At 50.4% G+C, this 24653-nt stretch overlaps 1 protein-coding gene across 2 annotated transcripts in view; it reads right to left on the bottom strand.

The window, feature by feature from the left end:
* Positions 1 to 1986: 1986 nt before the first annotated feature.
* Positions 1987 to 24653, bottom strand: part of PARD3B (par-3 family cell polarity regulator beta) — a 354457-nt gene continuing 331790 nt past the window's right edge. For both annotated transcript variants that reach the window (XM_088523731.1, XM_010213086.2), the window contains 2 exons: positions 24212 to 24291; positions 1987 to 2346 (listed from right to left, as the gene is read on the bottom strand). In XM_088523731.1, the coding sequence (XP_088379857.1) occupies positions 1992 to 2346; positions 24212 to 24291 (435 nt within the window). In that variant the 3' untranslated portion in view covers positions 1987 to 1991. The remainder of the gene's footprint in view (positions 2347 to 24211; positions 24292 to 24653) is intronic.

The raw sequence follows: 24653 nt of genomic DNA, 5'->3' as shown, positions 1-24653 counted from the left end.
GCGCAGGCCTCCCCGCAGTGCCGGGGACGCCGCGGCCGGAGCGGCAGCCGCGGGCGAGCGCGCGCCAGGCGATTACGTGTCGGCAGCGTCGCAGACTCGCAATTTTCCCAAACATATGGACATATGGGGAAAAGAACAACTTGTTACTTAACGGCTCTTTTGGATTTTGCAAGTGTGTATTTTCAACCGTCAGTTGTAGCACCTCGTGAATTCTGCACGGTACATATTTTTCCACAATATGGTGCTAAAATCATACATTTTACGCGGTGGAGAAGCTGACTATATATACTGTAGTTACACGTTATACTTTTGAAAATACCGTTATCTCTACCAGACCTGACACCGGCAAATGGCAATTTTCTCCCAGAACGAGGGCGCCGGAGGTGAGCAAGGGCTCTGCGAGACTTCCCGCGCTCGGTTGCCCCACTAGGCCAGGCTGCTCCTCCCTCTTGGATGTACCCATACATAAACCTGAATCCCTTCTTCCTCTTGGTTATTTTGGAAGAAGGAAGAAGCTCTGCACTGATCCAGAGGCCAAAGCGTCACTCGGTAGCCCCCTGGGTAGGATGAAGGGCAGCGATGGCGTCGGTCGCTCCACTGGCCTTGAGCGCGTGGTGCTGGCGCAGACGTGGGCGCAGCATGGGGCCCTCATGCCACGGGGAGACCATCGTGCGGGGCCTCGGAGCTATAAATCACGCCGGAGACGTTTCCACCCCACGCTCGCTTGGCCCTGGCTCTCAAATCCTGTTAACTAAGTTTTGCTCGCAGTGCTGCGGTGCCATTTGAAGGGTTATTTGGGAGTGATTTATAAAGGCAGTAGCTCATCGTCAGAGCTGTTCTTAATTGTGGCCTGGCTTGATAAAGCCACTGTCGTGAACGCATGAGTTTCTTTACAGCTGGATCGAATGTATTGGGGGTTATATTTCAGGCAGGGAAAGGAAAGTATTTTCATTTGTTTTCGCTTCACTTTCAGTGGGCCTTCCTGACACCGTTGGCGGGAGCAGCCCCAGGCCACGCGCAGCACGTGTGCGACGGGCCGCGTTTCCCTGGGGAATGCCCCGCTCCGCAGGCCTTTCCCTCCCACGTCCCTGCGAAGAGGGCAGAGCGCAGGGGAGCGAGAGCTGGCTTCCCAGTCGGCTGCGATGCCGGGGGATTTAATCCGTTGCACACCAAGGGTGTCAAAAGCACCACAAGGAAATCCTGGTGTAGGCCCAAGCTGCCCCGCGATGCTCCCGAAAGGCAGCAGCTAAGGACACTTAGAAACTCCTTGAAAAAGATATTTCTCTAGGTGACAAGACCATGTGGCTTCCCCACAGCAAACCCCGGCGGGAGAGGAGACCCCTCAGCACCCGCGGCCCTGCTGGGCCGGACGGAGCCTCCTGCGGGAGCCCTCCCGATGCCTTCCCTTTGCCATCGCCTCCGGCTGCCCTCGCGCCCCGGCTGCAGGGACCTGAGTACTTTGGCACTTGGCACTGGCTGGGGGCCGAGCTCCCTTTTGGGGACCGCAGGCATCAGCCTGGCCACACAAGCCGAGCGGGCACCGGAGAGAGCAGCAACTTCACACGAGCCGTGGGGCTGGCCCAGGGAAACGCTGCAAAGGCCACGGGACAGATGCAGCAACCGCCGAAGAGGAAGACGGAGGCCAGCGACCCTGCTGCCCTCACGCCGGCATCACTGCGTAGGTGTAACTGGATGCAGGGAATAGCCCTGAGCTGGAGTAAGTGTTGCGCTTAATTTCTAGCAGCCACTTTCTATTTTTAAAAAGTATTAAAAGTACCCAACTGCCTGGTACCTCACGTACTCAGAAGTTTCACACTGTACCGCACGTGGCTCGAGTCCGCCTCATGGCCGGCACCGACCCCGAGGCCAGCTCAGCAGGAGCGACGCCAGGTCACGCGCCAGGCCCGCGGGCAGCTCCGCTCGGGAAGAGCTCCACGAGGGAGACGTCCAGCAGGATCCCGGCCAGGCCGCGCTCGGAGTCCGGTCTGTGGCTATACAGCCGCAGTCATGGGGTTCTTCTGCCTGGGATCCTGCTGCCGGTACTGGTACTGGTCCGGGCTGGTGCCGCGGTGGCCCGCCCGGCCCGTTTCGTTGTAAGCTCGGTGGTGCTGGGGAGGGGAAGGCGGCACGTCCTGCCGGAGGGGCCCCTTGTGCGGGTTGGGGACGGGCGGCGCTGGGTAGTACTGGGGGTACCTCAGTTCGGGCACTCTGGCGTCGGCCGCGCGGACGTAGCTCCCCTTCGGCGGGTGGCCCACGGGCTGTCCTCCTTGGTAGTATGGAAGGTCTCTCTCTTTGTATATCACCCGCGGGCCCGTTAAATATTCCAGCGGCTCTGCAGGTCCGCGCCTGAGGGGGAGAAACACAATGGAACACATGAAAAGGCCCTCTGCTGCGCTGGCGACACCTTATTGTGCCCCGTGTTTGCTTTGGGAAAGGAAAGGCCACCTCAAGCATGACAGGCCCGGCCGCTCAAAGGAACTCGTGAAGGGCAGCGAGGCGCCCGCTCCGCGGCACGGGGACGCCGGAGGGAGGCTCCGGCGCACGGCGGGCCCCGCGCGGCGCCCGCCACGAGGGAACAAAGCGCCTTATCTGCCCTGAGCATAAACAGATGAGTCGGGCCTGCGAGCCTGCAGATCCCATAAGCTTTACGTGCACAAACATTCGCGCTTCCCGCTGTTTTTTCTCCCTAACATGTCAGACCGTAAAACTTTCCAAACACTGTGGCTGGAAAAATTGGAAGGAAAACCAGGGATGTCAGTCTGTGATACCTGCACTTTGAGGGCAAGCAGCCAAGGGGGGGCTCAGAAATCCCCCTGTGATCTGGAAGGCCTGATGTTGCCGGCATCCGTATGGATCTCGCAAGCTCCGTTCCATGCAAAGGCAACACGTGAACATGTCATCCCTGAGGATGTGCCACGGAGCCCGCTCGGTACCTTTCTGCATCTTAATTCCATGATTTGCTCTAATGAAGGATTGATATTTCTTTCTAGTACAGCTTAACTTGTGATACCTTGAAATGGCAAAAATAATTGTTCTCGCAGTCGTGTCACCAGAGCATCCACAAAAGTTCAACTCAATTAGGAGTTTTTGCCAGCCTGATTGCAAATGTCTTTGCACTTTGGGCACAACCTCCCATTGACTTCACAGGAAGCTTCTTCTCGAGTTTGAACCGAAGGAAGACGGCCGGGTTTTGACCCAAAACAGGGAGCTGGAAGAATAAATCAATTACACCTGCTCTGTGGGTTTGGGACTAAACTCATCAACAGTTTAAACATAGTTTGCATAGATTTATTAAAATGCTCGCGGTTCTTGGGAGGCGGATCAGGTGTTCACAATTTGTCAATGCCTCCCTTTTGTTCGCACGGCGTTTTTACAAGCTTGCTTCCCGTCGCTTAATCTGAGCTCCCAGGCTCCACTGGAACTTGTTTTGCACAAGGTAAAACAAAACATGTGGTTTTCTGCTGCACTCGTGTAAGCCCATGGGGTAAATCATGGACATAGGCAATGAACAAACATTATCTGCCTTGACATGAACCTACAGCTCTCCCCCTGGAATAACTTAGTGCAAATGTTTCCTGTTTAAAATGGAAAGAGCAAAAGGAAGAATTCCAGGCCTTGGACTTTTAGGACCCTAAGCTCCCCGGAGACTTTTTGCTTTAAAAACAGAACGTTATAGAAGACAGGCACTCCTGGATTTTTTATTTATTTACTTATTTTCTCTCCGACGTCTCTCCTCGTGAGACAGTCCAGGCAAAGTGCTGAAGGGCCTGAAGCCACCCTCGGAGATACTAAAAGGCCTCTTAACTGCATCTGTCGAGACAACTGCTATCTCTGCCCACGCACCTACGCGTGGCGGCAAAGCCTAATTTCCACAGCAGGCAAACAAATCGCCCCGTGTATTTCCAAGCCACCAAGGAAGACGAGGCCCGTTTGCTAGTCAGTCCCACTGCGCTCAGTTCCTCTAAGTGCAAAAATGCAAACTTCAGTTGCAAAGGGCTTCTGCAGTGCTGTGAGCTGCTCCGAGGCAAGCAGCAAACCAACAGGAGCAATGTCAGAGCTCCACCAGTTACCTTCTAACATCAGGATAGTGCTCGAGATCCTGCTTATTAGGTTTTAAAAGAATAACATTATGGGCAGCTATAATTAACCAAATTCTTAGAGAGCCCATTAAAAAGGGGCTGAACTGTTACTGAGAGCTTGGAACCTGCTCCAGGATTCCCTGAAATTACGAACAGCTCGGCAGCTTCTGGACAGAGCTCTCACTGCAAAATCAAATTATTCTTAAGTAACAAACTGGTACAAAATGACTGCTGAGAGGTGGACCAGGCCACGAGCACCCCCTCCTGCCCCTTCAGCACACAGCCCATTCCCCAGCGTCCGGGGTCGGTCACCCACGGAGATGGTGTCACTGTAAGTGAAGCAGCGGTGGGTTTAATTTTGTAACAGCAGCGAGGACCTGGCAGCACAGGCAAACTGCAGGGAGGAACCTGTAGGAAGGGCAGAAAACTTTCTTAAAAAAATAAGAAATATCCAAGCAGTTTCCTCTCAGGCCTCGATTGTCCCTTTCCTATGGATGGCGTCGCTCCGTGCTGTGTATCTCGTCCTCAGGGTGAGGGATGAGCAGCCGGTGGGAGAGGTCACACAGGGGGACAAGGCTTGAACCCACTTCACACCAGCCCCGTATGGGGACAGGAGGTTCGTGACGCTTTTGGCACGAGTACAAGCAGCAAGCTAAGCTGCGATTACGGGAAGCCTCGCACAGGAGCAGAGCTGGGAAATGCTCCTAACTCTGCTCCAGAGGCAGCTGCTGGGCCAGCATGACGAGGCAGGGGGAAGCGTCACCAGGGACAGGCACCCTCGTGGCCCCACCACGGGATGCCACCCAGCCCCTCTCACTTCCCTGGTGGCTCCAGCCAGCACTGGGTGTGCACAGCCACCCACGAGCAATGACCAAGCTTTTCTTCCCATCTGAAACCAGCAATGCACGTTGAAACTGAGTTATTTCCTGGTGATTCACTCCTCCCCATCCACCAGCAATGCCCGGCAAAGGCTGCAGCTGGGGAGCTGCCTGGGGAGCCTCCAACACCAACCTCCATCTGACAAGTCCCAAAATAAAAGAGGGAACAGCTGGGCCCTTCCCACCATCAACGTTCTTCCTGATTAGCCACCAAAAAGCCAGTCTTTTTAAGGCAGAAGAAACATCTACAGATGCTGGGCTCTGGTTGTAGAAATGCTGTCACCACGAGGAGCAAGTCTGGGCCACCAGGGCCAGTTCTGAAGTGGCAACTGCAGACAGAAACAGCAGGGCTCCTCCGAGCAGCACCGCTTTCCCTTGATAGCTCAGGATGTGTAAGTATATGCTATTGTTTTTCCTTAAAAAAAAGTCACCATAACAACTCAAAGCAAACACTTGCTACTTGGCAGCCCCTTGTAGATGCTTCGCTTGTCTCTGAAAAGCCAAACAAACCTTGCCTTTTCTCTCGGCGGAGGCTGCCACCTCCGAGGAGGCCCTAATGAAATTCTTCTGCCCTCCCCTTCTGTTTTCGTTGGCTCCTGATGAGTTCAGAGTTCACAGGGCTGTATCACACCTCCCAAGTGACCCACAGTTTGGGGGTCAAACCAATAATCTCAAGTGGAAAATCAGTGACCCAGGGGAGTGATCGAAAATCCACAAATTGGGTCAAGCAGGTCCAGCCACTCAAAAGGAGCGGGCCAGGAGCGTGCCCTCCGAGGGGACACGCTGAGCGGGAGCTGCTCTGACCATCAGCTGTTCTGCAGATTTGGGGCCAGTTGTTTGACCCGGGGGCCCAGTGCAGTTAATGGCAGGCAGAAGTAGGGAAGCCGACACAACATGCTGGGAAGGAGCAGAGCTCAGGGCTCCAAAGCACCTTTGTGACAGTCCAGCTCTGCTGGCTCCCAGCAGAACATGATGCGGGTCCAGCTAAAAGCTGCCCATGAAGGAAACAGCGGAAGGAGGGTAGGTGGAAGCAGCACCTTCAAGGTAGGAGTCCAGCTGGTGGCACAGGGTGACATCCCCAAACGTGTCACAGGCCAGGTGCCACTACCAGGATGCTCATTTTGCCAGGAGAAAGAGAAACCAGATCTCGGCTTCCCACCCAGAGGAATCACAGGGCGCACGCGGGGAACGGCAAACACCCTAGGGAGCCCTTGGTCTGGTTTATCTGCCAAGCGTCGACCAGGAGGCACCGTGCTCCATTTCAGCCGTTAGAAGCACTCCGTAGTCCTGTCCAAATAAAGCTAGTGACTTATGATTATCTTCAATTAACAGCATGTGTGCCATTATTTTCTCCATGACAAATAAAGCGTAGTTTGCTAGTTTTCTATCTTTTCTTTATTTGCCTTCTAAGTGCAAATGATAGGGAGTCTAATATTCTCTGGCTTTGCTGCAGAATTTTTGGGGGCTTCTGGGCTTATTTAAGACCAAACCAAAGGATTCAGAATACTTGACAAAGGCTTCCTTGACTCAAAACGTTATTTAGTCATTGAAGTCAAATGGGTATCTGTAGGTTTCAAAAATCCTAACTAAAAATACTTTTTGCTTTCATGGGCTCCATTTTTTTTTAAGCCTGCATTTCAGTGATTCCTCAGTTGTTCAGAACCTCACAGGGTAGACTGGCCTAAATACCCGATATGGAAAAAAACAAGTAGGAAAAAAACATTCCATTTCAGGTTTGCTGTGTTCGCAGTTAACCCCCATTTGCAGGTCACCTTTAACATCAGCCATGAAGACACATGCTTGGGTTATCTGAAAGCAAAACGACGGCCTGGCTGTTCGTGCTGTGTCCTGTCATGTTGGGGGGTTGGATTTCATCATGACAAAGAGTTTTCCTTGCCTCTATCAGGAGAATCACAGAGGTCGCCCTCTTGGTACCTGGCAAAAAGCAAGGACGGGAACGCTCCCTTCTTACATCATGGTCTCCTTCTAGCCACCCTGGGAATATTCGGCAAAGGATATAATCCCACGGGAACAACTGCCTTCTTGCTGCTTCATGAAATAAACTTCAAAGACAGCCACAGACTAACAGCAAATGGAAATCTCACATTCGGCTGCAGCCTCTTTCACGTCTGAGCAAGACATAGAGAGAGGCCGGGTGATGGCACCAGGCAGCTCAGGCCGTGATTAAAGCACTGGAGAAGGCAGCAAGGTCCTGTCTGAGCCCAGATTCTCACTAAAGGACCCCAGTGAACGCCTCGTGATTGCCTGCTGTTTGTTCTCAGCCAGGAGGGCCTGCTTTCAAAGGAAAAAAAAAGGAGAAGCAGATGTAAGAATTAAATTATGCAAACAAGCAATCTTACAGTAGCAAATACATGAGTTTGTCTTTTTATGAAGCTCTTCCCAGCATACACAAAAATCAACTGACTGAGGAGGCCACACGGTTCCTCTCTCTCCAGATGCAGTATTGAAGTCACTGCAGTGCTGTTTGTAGTCAGCGGCACTAGGAACTTTTGTTGCTTAATATTCAATGTGCATATAACTAAAAAAAAAAAAATCACTGCAGGTTTAAAAAAAAACACTACATGACTCTGAGTTTCATTAAAGTCTGTCTCTATACCTTAATAGGCTAGATACTGCTATAACAAATATTCTGTGTTGTTTCAGACCGATACTTCCCACAGCCCATGATGGGTTTTGCATTTAAAAAGCCGCAGGAAATGCAATTCGGAACCTCGGCGCGGGGAAGGGCCCGCAGCGCAGGGCAGCGCTCCGGCTGCGGCGGGCCAGGGGCTCGTGCCTCCCGGCGACGTGCGGCGGTGTCGCGCTCACCTCACACGCACCACGCGCGTTATTTATGGGCTGAGCTGCTGGAGGTGCTTTCTCCTCCTGTGCTTTTATCAACAATGCGAGGCTGAAGAATCAGATAACGTAAACGAACACAAGCCCCGGCTCTCATGTAGCACATGCCATGCGGAGAGAGCTGTTTTTAGTTTGAGGACTGTGTTTGGAATTCCTTCAGTGTCAGGTTTCCCGTTACCAGCCCTCATCCCTGGGCCAGGCACGGCTGCGGTTGGACAGGATTAGCAGAACACTCTGCAATGTATATTACATAGCTTTGACTTCTATAGGCTTTGCAGACCCATAAAAATAATGATCATCTCACGACCTATGTTACTGGGGAAAAAAAAACGAATGGAAAAATCTCCCTCTCCTTTTCAAAGGATTCATATTTGTTTTGGATTTGCAGAAGGAGGGACCCCTGAGCTTGCCTGAAATTCAAGCGCGGGCGCATTTCAGACATGGTGCAGGCCAGATCCTCTCCTCTCGCGTGCGGTTTACAGCGTTTTGCAGTGTCTGACCGCCCAGAACGTGTGAGCTTATCTGCCCCGCTTTTATCTCTACATATCGAGGCTTTGAATACTGAGAAACAAACACAGCAAAAGCAGCGCTGCCCTGGAATGCAAGTGCACGGAGGTATTTAGACGAGCCCAGTTGAAGTCTAGCCTGGAGAACATTTCTTTTTACTGGAGAGGATGAAATCCTGAGAGATGTTGGGCAATTACACGGAACCAGAAATATTTGGGCATTCCACTTGCCTCATGCCTGGGATCAAGCACAAAGGGCAGTGCGGTGCCAGCTCTCCGCACGGACGCACGTGCTGCAGAAACAGGGGCAGGGAGATGCTCATCCGACAGCTCTTAAGCTTTACCCTAACTTCGTGTACAATGTCTCGTGGCAACGTGAGCGGTTCATTTTGCACACAAGCAAATTGATCGCTCCGAAGCCCTGTTGGAGCAAATCGAGTCAGATTGGGTAGCACCAGAATTTAGAGCGGTAGTTAATTGAAACCCTTTCCCCATCAGCAACAAAGCCATAAAGCACTTGTTGCTCCTTTGCTCCCGCGTTAGCTGATTTTCCATAGCAGAACTCGGACCGGCTCCTGATAATCCCACCCTGCAGGCAAAGCTCCTCTTTCTTTCCTCCCCCAAATCCAGCCTACAAATATAAGGAACTGCGCTAATCAGGATTAAAAACCTCCCGTCAGCAGCAACAAAACCCCAAGCGCACTGGCTGCTGCTCCACAAACGCCCAACACGCGTGCGAAACAAGGAGGCCCGTAATCCTGCGCGCCCCGCGCCCCCGGTTTTGTTCCTACGCTCTCAGGCATGGCACATCTCCTCTGCCAGGAGGCAGGCGACGAGGGAGCACCTATTGAACAAGATGTCGCTATTCTCTGATCTCCTCAAGCTTAAAGGGGTCTTAAGGAGATTGGGGCTCTAAGTGGTGAGTCACTACAACATGTGTCATTTCATATGTTACTCATTATTCAACACAACACCAGACCGTGCGAGTCATTAACCTCTTGGCACCGGCAACCTCCTCGCGGCGCGCGGCAGCCGCGCTTGCTGCTCAGGCCCCTCGGCGCTCGCCCGCCCGCGACTCGCACGGCCCTTCTTTGCTCTTGTGTTTCGCAGCTCAGTGGCAGCCGAAAACTCTCCCGAGCGCCCACAAGAGCCCTGGGCCTCCTGCAAGAGCCCTGGGCCTCCCGGCCTCGCTCTCCTGCCTCAGCTCGGCTCCCGCGAGCCGGGCCGTCCGCGCCGTTCCGCGCGGGGCATCCGACGCCACGCAAAGCCAAATCCCCCTCTCGCCTCTCCCGTGAAGTGGATGCGGAGCCCCCGCTTATTCAGCTGTGCTGTTCAAATGATTTCCAGCAAATACCAGGAGTCATTAACGGGATCTTCTGAAGTAATAACAACCTGGGCCCACGTCTTTGCTATTCAGCTGCTGGGATCTTAACACGCTGTCTGATCTTTAGTGGGCTACTGAAAACCTGTAAGAACTGGATATTAATGATATTACCAAGCTTTTAGAGGTTTCTTTTTTTTTTTTTTTGGTAAGAGCATCTCTCATTTAAATTAAAGCATTCCTCGCAGCGCTTTCCCCCATTGCCATGATGAAGCATGGTTGTCAATTCTGCCTCTGACTGCACAAACTGGGTAGTAAAACCATGCTTCAATAAAGCAGGGAAGTGATTTCTGAAGGTGGCTGCGGCTGGATGCTTGTCCCCCCCTTTCCCTATCTCTGGGAGCAGCCGTTCTGGGTGTTCAGTTCAGGGGCCCACGCGTTCTCCACCTTCAGTGTGAAAGCAAAGCTCCACGTCCAAGGGACAACAGCGGCTCCTTTGGGGGCGCGAGGGCAACAAGATGACGCTCCTGCTGGCGTTTTCAGCATGATTTCCAACCCTATTGTTCCCCTGCTGATGCTGTATTGATCTGCTCCTAACCAGCACAAACAGCCGGTAAATACATCCTTCCCCCCCCATATTTTCTTTTCTTAGAGCCATTCGTTTCTATAAAGGCATTAGATTACAGATTTCCTGGCTTGCCCACTCCATTAACACGCTGGTAGCCAGCCCTTTGCCAGACGGCCATTAAACAGCACCTTTAACAACAGAGATGTAAAGGTTCAGGGCATGGCAGAGCCGGGGGCAGGGCTTCGCGGCCGCCCCCAGTGTTGGGCAGGCAATGTGCTGCGCCCGCCTGCGGCGCGTGGCACCTCGCGGGCGCCCACCGCCAGCCCCGGGCCCCGCAGGGCCGCGCGGGAAGGAGCCGCGTCCCGCCGCGCGCCCAGCTGCGTTTACGCTGGCTTCCTCCTCGGAGCTGCTCCTGCTACGCGGCCGCGGCGCGTGGCCGGCGCGCGGGGGGCTGCGAGACGCTGGGCACCGCCACGGCGAGGCGGCCGCGGGGAGGAAGAGGTTGAGCCCCAGCTGTGAGCACCGCGCGCCTGCGCTCCACCTCTGGCACCGCTATCTCGCCGGGACGGCGTTTGGAAAAATGCTGCATGTCATTAGTGGTTATCAGGCCGTTAAGCGGCGTGCTGAAGTGTGAACTTATCGTTCAATTGTTTCCTTTATTTACCCAGGCCTGGCCGCCGGCGGCGGGGACACTCTGCTTGCTCGATTAGATTAGGAGGCTCTAGGAGCGAGCAGGTCCCTCTAAGATGGAGCAATGTAACCGGCTGGTCACCCAAGTGACTTGCTCCACGCATGCCCCGCACGGAGCATCGTGTGGCCGGCGCAATCCCTGCAGTCCCCTCTGCGCTTTGGGGCCGGGCACGACAAGCCGGGCCCACAAACCTACACGCACCCCACGGCACTGGTATGGATGAGACATGCAGCTTCTAAACAATTTCCTCCGTGCCATCTGCACGCCATACTGCACGCCAGATGACAAGATGAAATCCGCAACAGCAAAGTTCTTGGAGCGCAGCAGCCTCCCAGAGCCGGCAACCACAGCCGGTGGCAACAGCAGCTGCACCGGCTTAGTCACCTACCTGGCACAGGAGCCACCACAACGCGGGAGCTGGGGGGACGCACAGCAGGGCAGCAGGAGAACACACCGGGACACTGCGTCCCTGTGCAAAGGCAAAGCTGGGGCCCTAGCTGGGGCCTGGGGATCAACGCGCAGAGCTGACAGCTCCTGGGAGATGGGGACAAGCCCTCTCTGACACAGAGCCGCTCTGGGAAGCACCTCCAGCCGTGGCCTTTCCTTTCCTTGGAGAACATGCACGGGTCGCCCAGCAAAGCCTGATGCCTGCAGAACACTCCAGCGTGCGGGGCGCGACGCTGCCGGCGGCTCCCTCCTGAATCACGAGGTGCCCCCCGGGCAGGGCACTCTGTGGCCGCTGCGGACAGCCCTAAGGACGGCGCGTCTGGAAAATAACCCGAAAAGATAAAAATACGTCCTCACCCGAAACGCATCTCTTACCTAATGAACCAATCAAACAATTATCTTTGCTCTGGTATGTTCAAATCAAGGAAATCATCGTCGACAATAACAACCAATTTATAGAGCTCATTTAAAGCCACAGTATCCCCGGCTGCTGATTCACTAATGAACAATAAAGGTCACTCTACTACAATATCATCCTAAGTATTCTGAGATTATATGATGCGATAGATCTGAAGTGACATGTTCATAAAAAAGCCATCAAGACACTTTGCAGAGGGAAACAGGACCGGAAAGAGACCTGCGCCGTGCCCAGACACCGGACCCAGGTGGGAGTAACTCAGCGCTGCCCCGGCCGCATCCGCCGCAATGGAAACGTTTCAGGGAGGTTTGGATTCAGCTCTTGTGTAGGAAAACATCATCTGAACGGGGGCAGGGAGGGAATGAGACATCTGTATCCTGGAATCAAGTCAGGAAGTTAAGGCCTGAAAGCCTCGGAGAGCAAATAAATAGCCAGAGCCCGAGGTGCGGGTTGCCGAAACGCCGCGCTCCACAGGGAAACGGTCCTTCCCAATTCCCTCTTTGAGGTATCCAGACAAAAGACAGACCAAATCCCAGTGCACTTCTTCCTACGTAAGCGCTCACGATGCAGACAGTGGTACACACATGCAATTAGTGCACAGCAAGATTTGGGCTTGATGAACAGCCTCTCTCTGCTGGCTGGATGCTACGGCCACGACTATTCCCAACGCGCACGCGTGGCAACGGAGCCGAGCGCGTCCCGCGCTGCAGCGCCGGGTCTCTGAGCCCTACCAGAACCAGATGCTTCAGAGGAAGCTGCAATTAGCCAACAATTGATAGTTTGCATAGGCCCCACAGGACAGAAGCAACTCCTCCTCCCCTCCCAAAACCCTAAACAAAACAGTTACAGGTCTGAGCCCAGGTTCGCAGCGAGGGGTGCGAGTTTCGGGAGCACAGATCAGATGACGGCACGTCTGCACTTACACATGGCCATAGCAGAAAAGGAATACAAACTTAACACACAATTTTGACACATTTACTGCTTGAACACCGTAGGAGAAAAAAGCATAATATGGGAATATGGGAGAAAGGGTTAATGGGGACTCTCGAATGAAGCCTTCTCCAAAACTCAGTGTGAAATCCTCAATGTTGATTTGGGTCCCTCTTTAATAAAAATGTGTCAAATGGTATTTCCCAAATAATCGGATTTTCTTAAAAAGGAATTTGGCAACTTTTCAAAGGTGCCTCTCTTTAATGATCAAAAAGTAAAACGGGGGTATTTCATAACCTACCAAGCAGCTACCAAACACAACAAACACTCAGAAGAACCTTCCACTTTTTAAGTCGGAAAACCACAAGGCAATAACACCACTGCAAAATGGCCTCAGTGTACTAAAGTCCCTCAAAAAACTTTAAAAACTTGTGGTATAAACTAGCGCAACTGAAAACGAAATGTCTAAGGAGGAAAAGACCAGGGTTAAGGGTTCTCTATTGATTTTTTTTCCCACACTGGGATTAAAGTGATTTCAGCTGGGACCCAGCATTACAGATGTAATTATAATTTCCATTTATATTTTTAGACTGTGTACAAAGAAGTGTAATAACGGACAGCTGAACACTTCTCATTGTCCGTTACAAACGAAATGTTTCTGATGAAATCTCTGTAAGCCCAAGGACCACGCAGCAATCTCCGGGTACCAGAGCTTTCCTTAAATGTTGGGTGACAAGGGGAAGGCAGAGCGCTCAGCCCTTCGCACAAAGGAATCAAACTAAAATGACATTAAGGTTGTTATTCCCCTCAGTAACACCAAAGAGACTCCCAAGTTAAGATCACTAACAGGCCTCCTCAAAGAAAAAGTCGTATTATTCACTAAATAAGCTTTTCTGATGTTATTTACAGGATATTTAACAAAAAGCATTGCATTAAGGCAACATTAAGGGGGTATTATTTAAACAACAGAGTTCAGAGAGTGGAAAAGCGAAATTTCTGTAAATATCTCTGGCTGTCTCCCATCCTTCCCCCCTGTTTTACAATACACATTTAAGCCCAGGCTTCCTGGAGGTTTCTGATAGCCGGGCCCATGATTGCTATTGAAAAGCAAAATGCATTCGAGGTAAAGCAGGTGCTTAAGTGCTCTGATGGAGCTGGGCCTAAAACTCCATGTTGTAAACCCCAACCCAATTCCAGCTGACTAATTGACTTCTTTTATTTAAATTCCTTTTCATTCCAACCAGATCTGCTCTACCGCTTTGCGCTTTGTGCCACACAACGGTGGTGCCACGAGGAGCTGGGAGCCGGGAACAGCTTCCCGCGGGGGCTGCACCGTGCGAAGGAGTGGAATGATCCTTAAAGAAAATCCGCAAAAGCAGCAGATGCAGGCAGCCTCAATTCTGCCTGCTCCCGAGGCAGCGAGGAAGCTAGATGCCATTGGAGACCTCCAAAAAGCTAATTAGAAAAGTAGCTGCAGTTAAGGCAGCCAGAAAGGAACAGCACGTACAGGGAGGTCAGGCTTTCTGCGCGTGGCCACTGCTATCCCAAAAGAATTTGGCTGATTTTGGAAATCTTAATAACTGAGTGTGGAGTTTGAAAAGTTTGATGCTTCAGGAAGCTTTAGAGAAAACAGAGTTAGTACGTCCCAGGTTAGGCCTTGCTCCTATTCATTTTGTCCCACCTACAGTCTTGGTGGTTGATTTTGGTCCAAGAGGGTACCAGTAAAACCTCTTTTTAAAAAAGGGGGTAAAATTGGGACCATACAAGGCTTCTGAAAGGCATTCATGCGCTTCTCTGTTTTCAGTAAAAAAAGTATTGCTATGCTTCAAAGGTCAGCTTCTCAGGCCGCGTCAAAATTCGTAATAAAAATGCTAAACAAGGGACCCAAGCCTGGTGACACATGGGTATGTATAACACAGTATGCTGACACCTAGATCCAAGCAAAAAGCCATTCACATGGATTTTCAACTGTGAAATCCTGCTGAGATGGGTTTTGCTTGCCAGATTTTGTCATGATCGACAAGAGTGCTCTGCAAGTACTTCCTTTCACCTGGAAAACAAAGGCTATTTTGCTTCTTTAAAGGAAGGAAAGCCCCAGCTCCTCGGGCTCCACGGACCCCCCGGCTGGGTTTCGCTCCCACGCGTCCTGCCCCGGCTCTCCTGGGGCTGCCCTGCACCATCCAGCACCCAGCTCCGAGGCTCCTTGTCCAGCTGCATCGGGAGTGGAACAAAATGGCAGATAAGTCACTTCGGATTAAAGTCGGCGCTCTCCTCTGCTCGCTCCTCGTGTCTGTTAAACAGGGGACGTGCCTGCACATCCTGCTCCGTCCTTCCAGCTGCTGCAAGTGCAGGAGGTACCAACCTGCGTGCGCAGAGGACACAGGTGACTGCGGGAGCAGCACCCACCTTGCATGGCTCCTCACCTCGATCACTCTGAAAGAATCCTGAATTCCTCAGCATGCCTCTCTCTTCCCCCTTTTTTGCCCTATTAAATGGTCCTTCGGAGCAGACCAACTCCTTAAAATGAATATTTATACAAGCAGCTGTAGGATCCCATCTGCTCACGCTGAACGGAGCAAGATACAAAGCAAAGGCCGCACTGATAACGCGCAGAAGCCAGTAGTAAGTATGAATTATGTCAGTAACTATAGAGCCAGATTAAATTACATTTGGCAGACAAGGATTTGGAGAACAGCAAATACACTCACCATTATTTTAAAGACACATTTATGTCTTTAATAGATGCATTACAGTATTTAATATCTGTCTGAAATCAAGCTTGCTGCGCTGCGTAAGAGCAGCCCCGTGCCTAGGAGTTTGCTGGCACGCTCAGGGGTATCTGCCTTGCTGCTACCGGGGAGGGATGCTCAAGAGCTTATGCAGATTCTCCCAAATAAGCATCAATAAAAGTGTGGTATCGCTGTGCATCTCGTGCTGTGTTTATGCCATATTTCAAAGAACTGTTCTGGTAGAAAATTCTGTACAGGTGCTGTGACAGAATTAGTACTAATTTACATAACTATTAAATGCTAGAACAATACAATATTTTCGAAGGCTGGAGAGGAGGTTACATTTTCTAAGAAAGTAGGGATTCAATTTTTCCTGTAACAGAATACAATGAGAGTTTTAACTCCATCTGGGCTCTTAAAATAAGTTATTGGTTTATAACTGCTACTGATCTGAACGTTACTGATTATTAAAAACCTTGAATTACATCAATTTTTAAGTCCTTATTTTACTTCACTTGTATCTGTGCTGCAATGGGATGGAGGTGGAGAAGAAAAATAATGCAAAGCTGTGTTCCTTGTCCGAAAATCTCCAAAATATGGAGAGGTTTGGACTGCTAAGATTGGTGGGCACAATTCATGGGAAAAAAACAAGCATGCTGATCAGATGCAATAAATGAAACCAGAGTTTAATCCATTTGCTATAAAATTGACCCTGCTAGCAAAGAAATAGAGGAATATACTTTATCAGTGATTGCATTTCAGTCTGACCTACTGCTTGTGGAAATGAAGAGCATCTCCATGGATTGCAGTAGTTCTGGATCTGCCTCATGCTACCTTTCTCCGCACTTCTTGCAGAGTGAGGTGCTACTCCGTGGATCACCCCAGCCAAAACACCGCCTTAGAAAGGGTCACCTTGAAGAGTAACGTAAAAGCCTCGGGTGAATATACGGGCAAAGAAGGTTGGAGAGGAACCCACGGAATTCAGAACATTCTCTTGATACGTGTTTAGGAGACGCTGGTGTGGAGAAATTAAATACGTCACCGAGTCATGCAGTGGAAGCAGCTTGGCTGCGAATCACGAGCCATGTTGAAACAGCTGCTCCAGCCACTGTTTCTACTACTAACTTATTAGGTGTTTCGGTCCCAACTTAGCCACCTCCTCCCCTTAAGCCCGGCTTTGTGCAGAAGCCCTCTCCTCCCAAGGCAGGTTTCATGGCGAGTCCCGCTCTCGCGGCCCTGCAGTCCTGCCGTGAGCAGCGCCCTTGTCCTCCTCTGTGCACCGGGTCACTCCCATCCCTCTTCATCCTCCTTCCTCAGCGGTGGCTCTCCGAGTGCTCGTGGCTCTATCAATACCTGCTCGCCAAAGAACCCTTGTATTTGCAGAGCCCTTGAGTCCTGAAGCTTTCAGAGCCTGTCATTGCCTTCCAGCATGCAGTTAGGACTGTCCACGTGCGATTCACTTCCCTACTTCATCATCATAATGCATAAAGGGGGATGCAATAATACCTAAAACTGACTCGCTTCACATATCTTGCTATCAGAAGCCGATTCTTGCCATCACGGCAGTGCAACTTGCTCGTACTCTTTACTGTCATCCCTGTTCTTTACTCTGAACTCGCTTTGTGGGGTTGCAGAAGCAGCCCCGGTCCCGCTGCCTGCGACGGGCCCTGATGTCAGGCCGCGACCCGCGGGGATGGAGCGGAGCTGTGCTAGGACAGGCGCCCCGTCCGGACGCAGCCCTGCGGGGGGCTGGCTCGAACCCCCTCCGGCAGCCTCGGGAACGCCTGCTGCACACACTACCCGCCCCCCGACGCTGCTCGCTCCCCTCGCGTCCCGCAGCGGCTCTGCCTCCGCTCCAGGCCCAGCCGCCACGAGCAGGTCAGTGCCCAGAGCCCGCAGCAGAGCTCTCTCGTCTTGGTTTAGCAGCGTTTTCACTCCAAAGATTCACAGTTTCCCTTATAAAGCAGCCCTGCTTGCCAGTCCCCTGCCCTGGGTAACACCACGGGCACAATCGTATTTTGTGGCACACATTTTATTCCCCACCTTGCTCGTCACTCTGTGGACACAGTCTATGGGACGCTTTTGTTTTGTCATTCAATCTTCTTTTTAATTTGTGTTCACTTATCTTTTTTCCACAGATCCTTCACTGCGACCTACCTCTTTCCCACTGACACTTACTTCTTTCATTAATATTTTGTCCCCGAACAGTTGTTTTGTTCTTTTACTCACTGGAGGCATACCTTTGTTTCCTGTTAATGAGTCAATACCTCCACAACTACATTAAATTTTATAATATTAATTCACATGCTTTTGTCTAAAAATGATATTTTCCTCAATTGCCCGTATTTTTAGGTGGAATTCAGTGCCCTCAGTTTTAGTGGGAGGTCTTTATCCCTGGTTATATGCTAAACTCCCAGATCCATGTTTTTTGTAAACGTGACACTTTGAAGCATTTCTATTTACTCCAGCTACTATCTTCTTGCAAAACAGACTGGCTGTTTAGTTTCAAAATATTAATTGACTTTTAAACTATTCCACATTGCATTAACTGGCTCTTCACTACGAGGAGCTGAGTGACTTATTAGAAAAATTGACAAAATCCATCCCTGTCTGCCTGCCTCTGCATTTCCAAAGTATTCTTCGGGGACATCTGGCTTTTAGCATTTTTCTTTCTTCCAGCTATGTCCCAGTTGTTGCAGGTATTTTCTGAGCTAAATTTCCTTTGGTTATTCCCATGGAAATTACGGAGGTGGCCCGTCAGCCGCGACCCACGACCGCGTGCCAGGAGCCCTGCTCTTTCCGGCTTTCCAGGGAATGCTTCCGCGCTCCTGAGGCCGCATGTGCCTCGCAGCGGGGCCGTGCAGGCGGTTTGGGCCGAGCGGCCGCTCGGTTCTGCGAGGAGGCGCCAGCCTCGCTCACGGCGCGGACGCGGTCACCGCGCAGCCGCACGGGCCCCACGCGCTTCCCTTCATCCCTTCCCTTGCGGAGCCGCGCGCGTTAGTTAAACAAACCGGAGCTGTTTGACATCGGATTGGGGCTAATCCCTTAACGAGCGCGCCGGCTCCTTCCCCAGCCCGTGCTCTGCCTCTCCCCACGCTTGTATTTCATCTTGGCTGCTTTATTGCAACGTTTCTTGGAGGTCCTCGGCTACGACCAGGATTTCCATTAAAACGGATTCTAAATTCATCTGCCAGGACTTAAAAACCAACTAAAACCATACACATATTTCATTCATAATGAGATCATCACGCTGGAAGATACAGACAGATAAGGTTTTGCTGCATTTTCAATGAAAGTACAGCTGTCAAGATAAAAATCATATTTAAAAAATATCCCTGAGTTACTGATATTACTTTAGATTATTAAAACCGAAGAGAAAGTTAATAATCACATACGCCACAGAATATACCGTTTGAATATTATTTATATTTTATGTGACTAGGATGATGAAATTAGGTAGTCACTCACTTTCCTTCCCTGCTTAGTTCTAATCATGTTTAACTTTTTAACTTTCCAAATGATCGAGTCATCTTAGCTTGCTGCTCTGTTGGGGGAATATTTTTTTTAGTATGATTTATATTTAAAATTAAATTAAAATATTTACTCACAATTGGTTTTCAAACCTTTCTCTTGGCTCTTATATTTTCCTTGACATTTTGGGCAGAAATAAACCTAGCAGAATTTAATGTATTTAAACTGTCAGCCTTCTCTGAAATGTTTGTTTTACTAACGCTGGTTGGTTAACTTCTCCTGGCTGTTCAAGCCAATGGTTGGCAAAGTTTTGGTGTGCAGGGGAGTAATTTATTTTTTCTCTTTTTTAATCAAGAGCAATGTGTATTTTTACTTTATTTTCTTACTAAGAGCCATATTTATAAACTCATCTTTAAAAAGCACAGACAGGGGAGGCAGAGAGCGGAATGACGATAAAACAGGGCAGCCTTGGCAGCAGTCAAAGCGAAGCAACATGAGAAACGGGGGATATGAGGAGATCTTTCAACTGTACCCCAAAACCATGAAATATTTTCCTATTTCCCTGTCCTTGCCGTATTCTACCACTTCGGAGGGCAAATCCAGGCACTTCTAACACAGTATTTGTGTGCAGCCCGACGATGACGCTATTCTGGAGGCTCTCTGGTTGCAGCAGCTCTTACTACACACCAAAGTTTTGCAGAAGAGCCTGTTTTGGGCTCCGTTGTGCACCTGCACCCCCAGGCTATGGCAATGTGGGATGGATCACGCTAAATCAAAGTGATTTAAAGCAAAAATTAATTGTGATTTAAATCCATAAGCAGGGAATCTTGATTTAAATAACTGATTTCAACCTTGCTTTTTCATCTGTGCTCTCTGGGTAGTCGATTCCCATAGGTCGGGACTGCTCTGACATGTTGATTTGCAGCTAATTATAGTCTCTGCACTAAAATTGCAATTTCTTTTTGTTAACCAGTGGGATATACTATATACATAGTTAAGTAATGCCAGTATATTAATTTCAGATTCTGCTAGATAATGCTGAACGATGACTTTTATTTAATATATAATTAACTTTTTCTTGTGATTTTTGTCAAGCCACTTTCTGATGACGTCTTTGGGATTCAATTAAATTGCAGAAATCCTGCCTTTTGATATAAACTTGATTAGCAAAATAAAGGCAAGCAGCTTCAACTGCAGGGAAAAAAAAAAAAAAGCTAATGAAACTTGCTATGTAATCCATTCCTTCTCTTTGAGGATCCTTATCTCTTCCTGACATAGGTGTTTCGGAAACTTTGCTTTTGATCCGAGCAGTTGGAAATGTTTTGGACTCAGCTGCAGAGGCCACCTCACACATTGATGGCACGGGGACCCCTGTCCCTTGAGTCAGTGCTGTCCTTTGTGAGGAAGGATTTAAGTGCTCAGTCTGTTTAGTTTATTGAAAGGGAGGTCATAAGTGATTGCTGCCCAAAAGTACTGAGGGGGAGGGATTTTGCAGACTGCTTAGTTCTTAAAACCTAGCAGAAAAAATCCTCAGTATTTGGAAACGGAAATTGGACAACTTCAGACAAAAAAAAAATAGGCAGGATCTTTTTTTTTTAAAAAAATGAAATAAGTAACTTCTTAACAATGTCATGCATTCTCCACTATCTGAAATCTTAACTCTGGGTTAGATGCTTTGGTAAATGCATTTATAAATTAATGCTATGGGTTCAGATTGAGCTTTGCTTTGATGCAGAAACACAGAGGGTGTTGGAGGGCTCAGACTGGGCGGTCAGAATGGACCTCTTGGGCCTGGTGCCTGGCAGCGGAGCGGGCGCCAGGCTCCAGCTTGCCGTGCCCGGTGCGTTCGCCACGCGCATTCCTGCAGACCCATTCCCAGTCTGCTCAGCAGCTCCGCGCGGACACGGAAACACAGCTGGACTCGTCCCGCAGCCTGAGCTTGGTTTTCAGTGCCAGCGGTTATTTCCTCAGGCTCTTAAGTGCCTTTGCAGCCCCACCCCTTTCCTTGACCAAAACGCCTGGTTTTCAGTAGCATGAGATTCCAGAGGAAGTCTGGAATAGCAACTTTCCTTTGGAATCAGCATTTCTTACCAGGAAGAGGGCTCAGTTTTCTGACCTACACTCACGATGTTGAGCTGAATCCTGCCCCAGTGCCTGCTTAGTCTCTGCCTCTGGTCCCAGCCCTTTTTCTCCCAAGGCCACAGCACGGGGTGCGTCTTCCCGACAGGACACTGCTCCAACCAGCGCTGCCTTTGGCAAGATTCTCATGTACGTTAAAGCAGTCTTCCCTAAAAGCCAGCTCAAAAACAAAACTATCAACAGAGCGGCTCCAGCTTCCTAACTGTTCCTTGGTTTCATCAGGAAAATATTTTGGATTACATAAGGAGAATGTTAATTTTGAATTTTTTTTTTCTTTTTTAAAAAAAGGAATAACACAAACATTTTCCTGGCTCCCACAGCCTTGCCAGGCTCATTTTCCCCAAAGAGACGCCTGGGCAGTGTAAGAATCAAGCCATTCTCTTCCTAAGTGGGAGGATTTAACATCACTTAATAATACTATTCAGCACTACTTAGCCATAGCCGCAGGGCAACAAGCCGCTCCGTTCGGAGCGAGGGAAGCCGCGCTCCGGAGAGCCGCGCTGTGCAGAGAGCCTTGTTGTGCGAGTTCCTGGCTGCTCCCTGCAGCCTCCTGCTGCAGCAGCGGCTCCCGTCCCGCACCGTGGAGAGCCACGGGGCCTCTGCTGACACTGCTGAAGAAGGCCCCCAAAACAGCCTTATTTTAGCTAGAAATTCAAGTGTGCAACTCAGCTGGCTGCTTGTTAAGCCAGTCGCACACCAAGCCCTGCTCCAAGAGAGCTGCCTCCTATTTCCAGCTCTGAATTAAAAGTGCAGCCGTACCCAGGCGAAGATCCTGCACCCATCCAAGGCAGAGGAGGCCTGCGTGAGCCCAGGGAGGCCGGTGTACTGCTGGCTGCACCGGGTGGGAAGGGAAACCAAAGCTCTTCTCCTCTCTGGCCAGGCCCACGTGCACGACAGGAGGTCAGGAAACGCAAAGACAGGACACCAGGAACGCCTGCAAGAAGCTGGGGAGCAGAGAGGGGCTTCGAGGGGCCGCCAGCCTGCAGCACCTCCCGGCAGGGCACACGCCTGTCGCCTCCTCCTGAGCTTTCTTTTTTACTGCTGCCCATTATAGCAGTGTTCATGGCTCCGCCATGGAAAATAGGTTGGCAAATGGTTGTTCTTACCTGGATTCCTCTGCACTTCTGGGCACTCGGCCACGTGAACAAAGAAATCACTCATTGCCATTAGCGGCTGGCAGTGAGACTGCATCCCCTTTCCTTTGGATTTAGACATCACTGGAGCAATCTCGTCATTTGTGCCTGCCAGGGCTTAATTACTGCAGTAAGGTGAAACTGCAAAACTTACAAAACGTGGGGTAGGACAACGTGCTCGTGTGTCCCCTCCAGCGGGGCTCCATGCACGAGGAGCACCGTGGCCCGAGGGTGCGCGACGCGCTCCGCACGCGGCTCCAAGGGCTGACCCGCCGTGGGAATAGCGTCCCGAGCCTCCCGGTGCAGCCCGCAGAGCGCTCGCACCTCTTGCAGGACCCCAGGGCGACGCTTCCAAGCAAGTTAAACGGAGGTTTTGCAAGAACGTGGCCAAATTCGGCATCTCATTCAGACAGAGCTGCTTTGAAAAGAAGTGGTGAGCAGTATGCTGGGGGAACGGGGCAAGCAGGACAAGAGTTTAATAAAAAATGGGAAAGGAGGAGTACACAGAGCGCTTGGCTGCGTAAATCCAGGGAATATGCTGCGTCCGGGTCATCCTAGCTCAAACAGGCTAGAGCAGCAAAAAAGGGAATTCTGATATGGGCAATCAAAGTAATTTCAGGGGAAAATTTCCATCTTAAAACACCTGGAAAAAAGAAGGCTGATTAGCTTGGAGGGAAGATGAATAAAAGGAGACATGATAGAGAAATGCAGAAATTGCTGCAGAGAGTTACACTGGGCGCCAATTGCTAATTTATTCTTGTAATTCACAAGGAAGTAGGTACTCAATAAAAATGAAATTTAAAATAGATAAAAAAAACTATGTATAATTAAACTACACACTACTAGCCTGCAAAACCATTGCTAGAAACACGATAGAAGACACGAGTCTCCTACTTCATAGGAGAGATTTTCAGAATGATGGCTGACACAAATGTCATTTGAAGGCAGTAACTAAACTATAGAAACATCCTTTGGTTAAGAAACCACATGCACTAAAAATGCCTGCCAACGTCCAACACTGGTTTTTGTAAGCCAGCTCTATATTGATTACAAAGGTAAGATATTCTTCAGATTTTCACTGGAGTTGGACAGCGTGTTGCATATTTCTCAAGAATTCTCTCTTTACACTAACAGCTTCAGGTATAAATAGCTCAGTGGAAAATAAAAAAGAAAAAGAAGCAGCAAAAAGAAAGGGCATAATGTACCCTCAATGATTTCCTAAAATGCCATTGGTATTTTATAACTGAAAATCTCTCTGATTGTAAGTAACTTTTCCTGCTCTATTTTTATATAGGAACTGATGAGGTAGGTGCAGTGAGGGGACTGAGTGACCTCTTGGAGGTCCTTTCCAGCCCGCTGACTCTCAGAAGGGTATTTTGGTTTGGTTTTCTCCCCACCGCTGTGTGCCGGCACAGTCTCCTCGCGTGCTCTCTCGCACTTCTCTCTGGCTTCCTAAATCTCCCTTTCTGCTATTAGACCTCCCACCCAAACGCGCTGATATCTTGGAAACGCTCCCTTTTTGTCACGCCCCGCTGGCTTCAGATTGGAATTATTCTTCATCGAGTTGATTAGGATTAAAAATTAAAAATCTCCTCCGAGGATTCGCTCCCGTTTCCGCACTGCTCTGAGCGTGGCGCGGACCAGCCCTGCCGGTCGGACGGTCTGTGCAGCAGCAGTGGGACTGCAGGAGCCGCAGCAGAGCCTCTGCGCAGCGGGACACGCTCGCTGCCAGTGAGGATCTGATCAGCGTAAAGTCGGTCACCGTTACGCCCTGACATGACCTGCTATAACTCCTGCAGAGGCAGTTTCCTTAATGCCACGTTCCCTCCCTGTGGATCACGACTTTTGCTGACATGTGCAGTGAGGGACACTTTTTTTTATAATCAACGTCCTAATTATTAATAAAGTTATAAAGAGAGCATTAAATCAGCAAAAAGGTGACAAAACGGCGCTATTTCCTCTTGCTTTGGAGCCAGGCAGCAGCTGCAGGCTGCGGTCCCTAAGCGTGGCAGAGGGAGCGCGCGCGGGGCTCGGCACCGTACCTGGGCAGGGACGCGTACTGCCTTTCCAGCCCTTCCACGTGGAGGTTGTAGGAGCTCCCGTCCGGACCTTTTCCAGGCACCTGTGGAGAGGAGAGCGATTAGGAGATGGAGATCAGGTAGGCACCCTGGCTACTACCAGCGCACCTCGGCACCATGAGCAGGGCACGCGCGATGCTGCAACGTGCCGAAACCACCCCGAGGAAGGCAAGGGCTCAAAGAAGCTGCAAAGCCCCCTCATAACCTTAGGGCCCCCCTCTAATGCACTGCTGCCCAGGGCTGACCTAACTGGGTCCACCGGAGCTTCCCGGTTCCTGCAGCACAAGTATTCCCATGAAGCCTGGCGGGTTAGTATCAAGCTGGCTCTTTTTCTTCCCTTTGGGCACTTGGCGCCGGTATAAGACGTGATTACGAGCAGGCTGAGCGTCCTTTCCCCATGCAAACC

Source organism: Tinamus guttatus, unplaced genomic scaffold, assembly GCF_059628265.1.
Source record: "Tinamus guttatus ecotype Peru unplaced genomic scaffold, ASM5962826v1 Tinamus_guttatus_pri_ptg000197l, whole genome shotgun sequence".
In the NCBI taxonomy this organism is placed as follows: Eukaryota; Metazoa; Chordata; class Aves; order Tinamiformes; family Tinamidae; genus Tinamus; species Tinamus guttatus.
The sequence above is the reverse complement of the archived record's forward strand: the minus strand, read 5'-3'. Positions and strand labels throughout refer to the sequence as shown.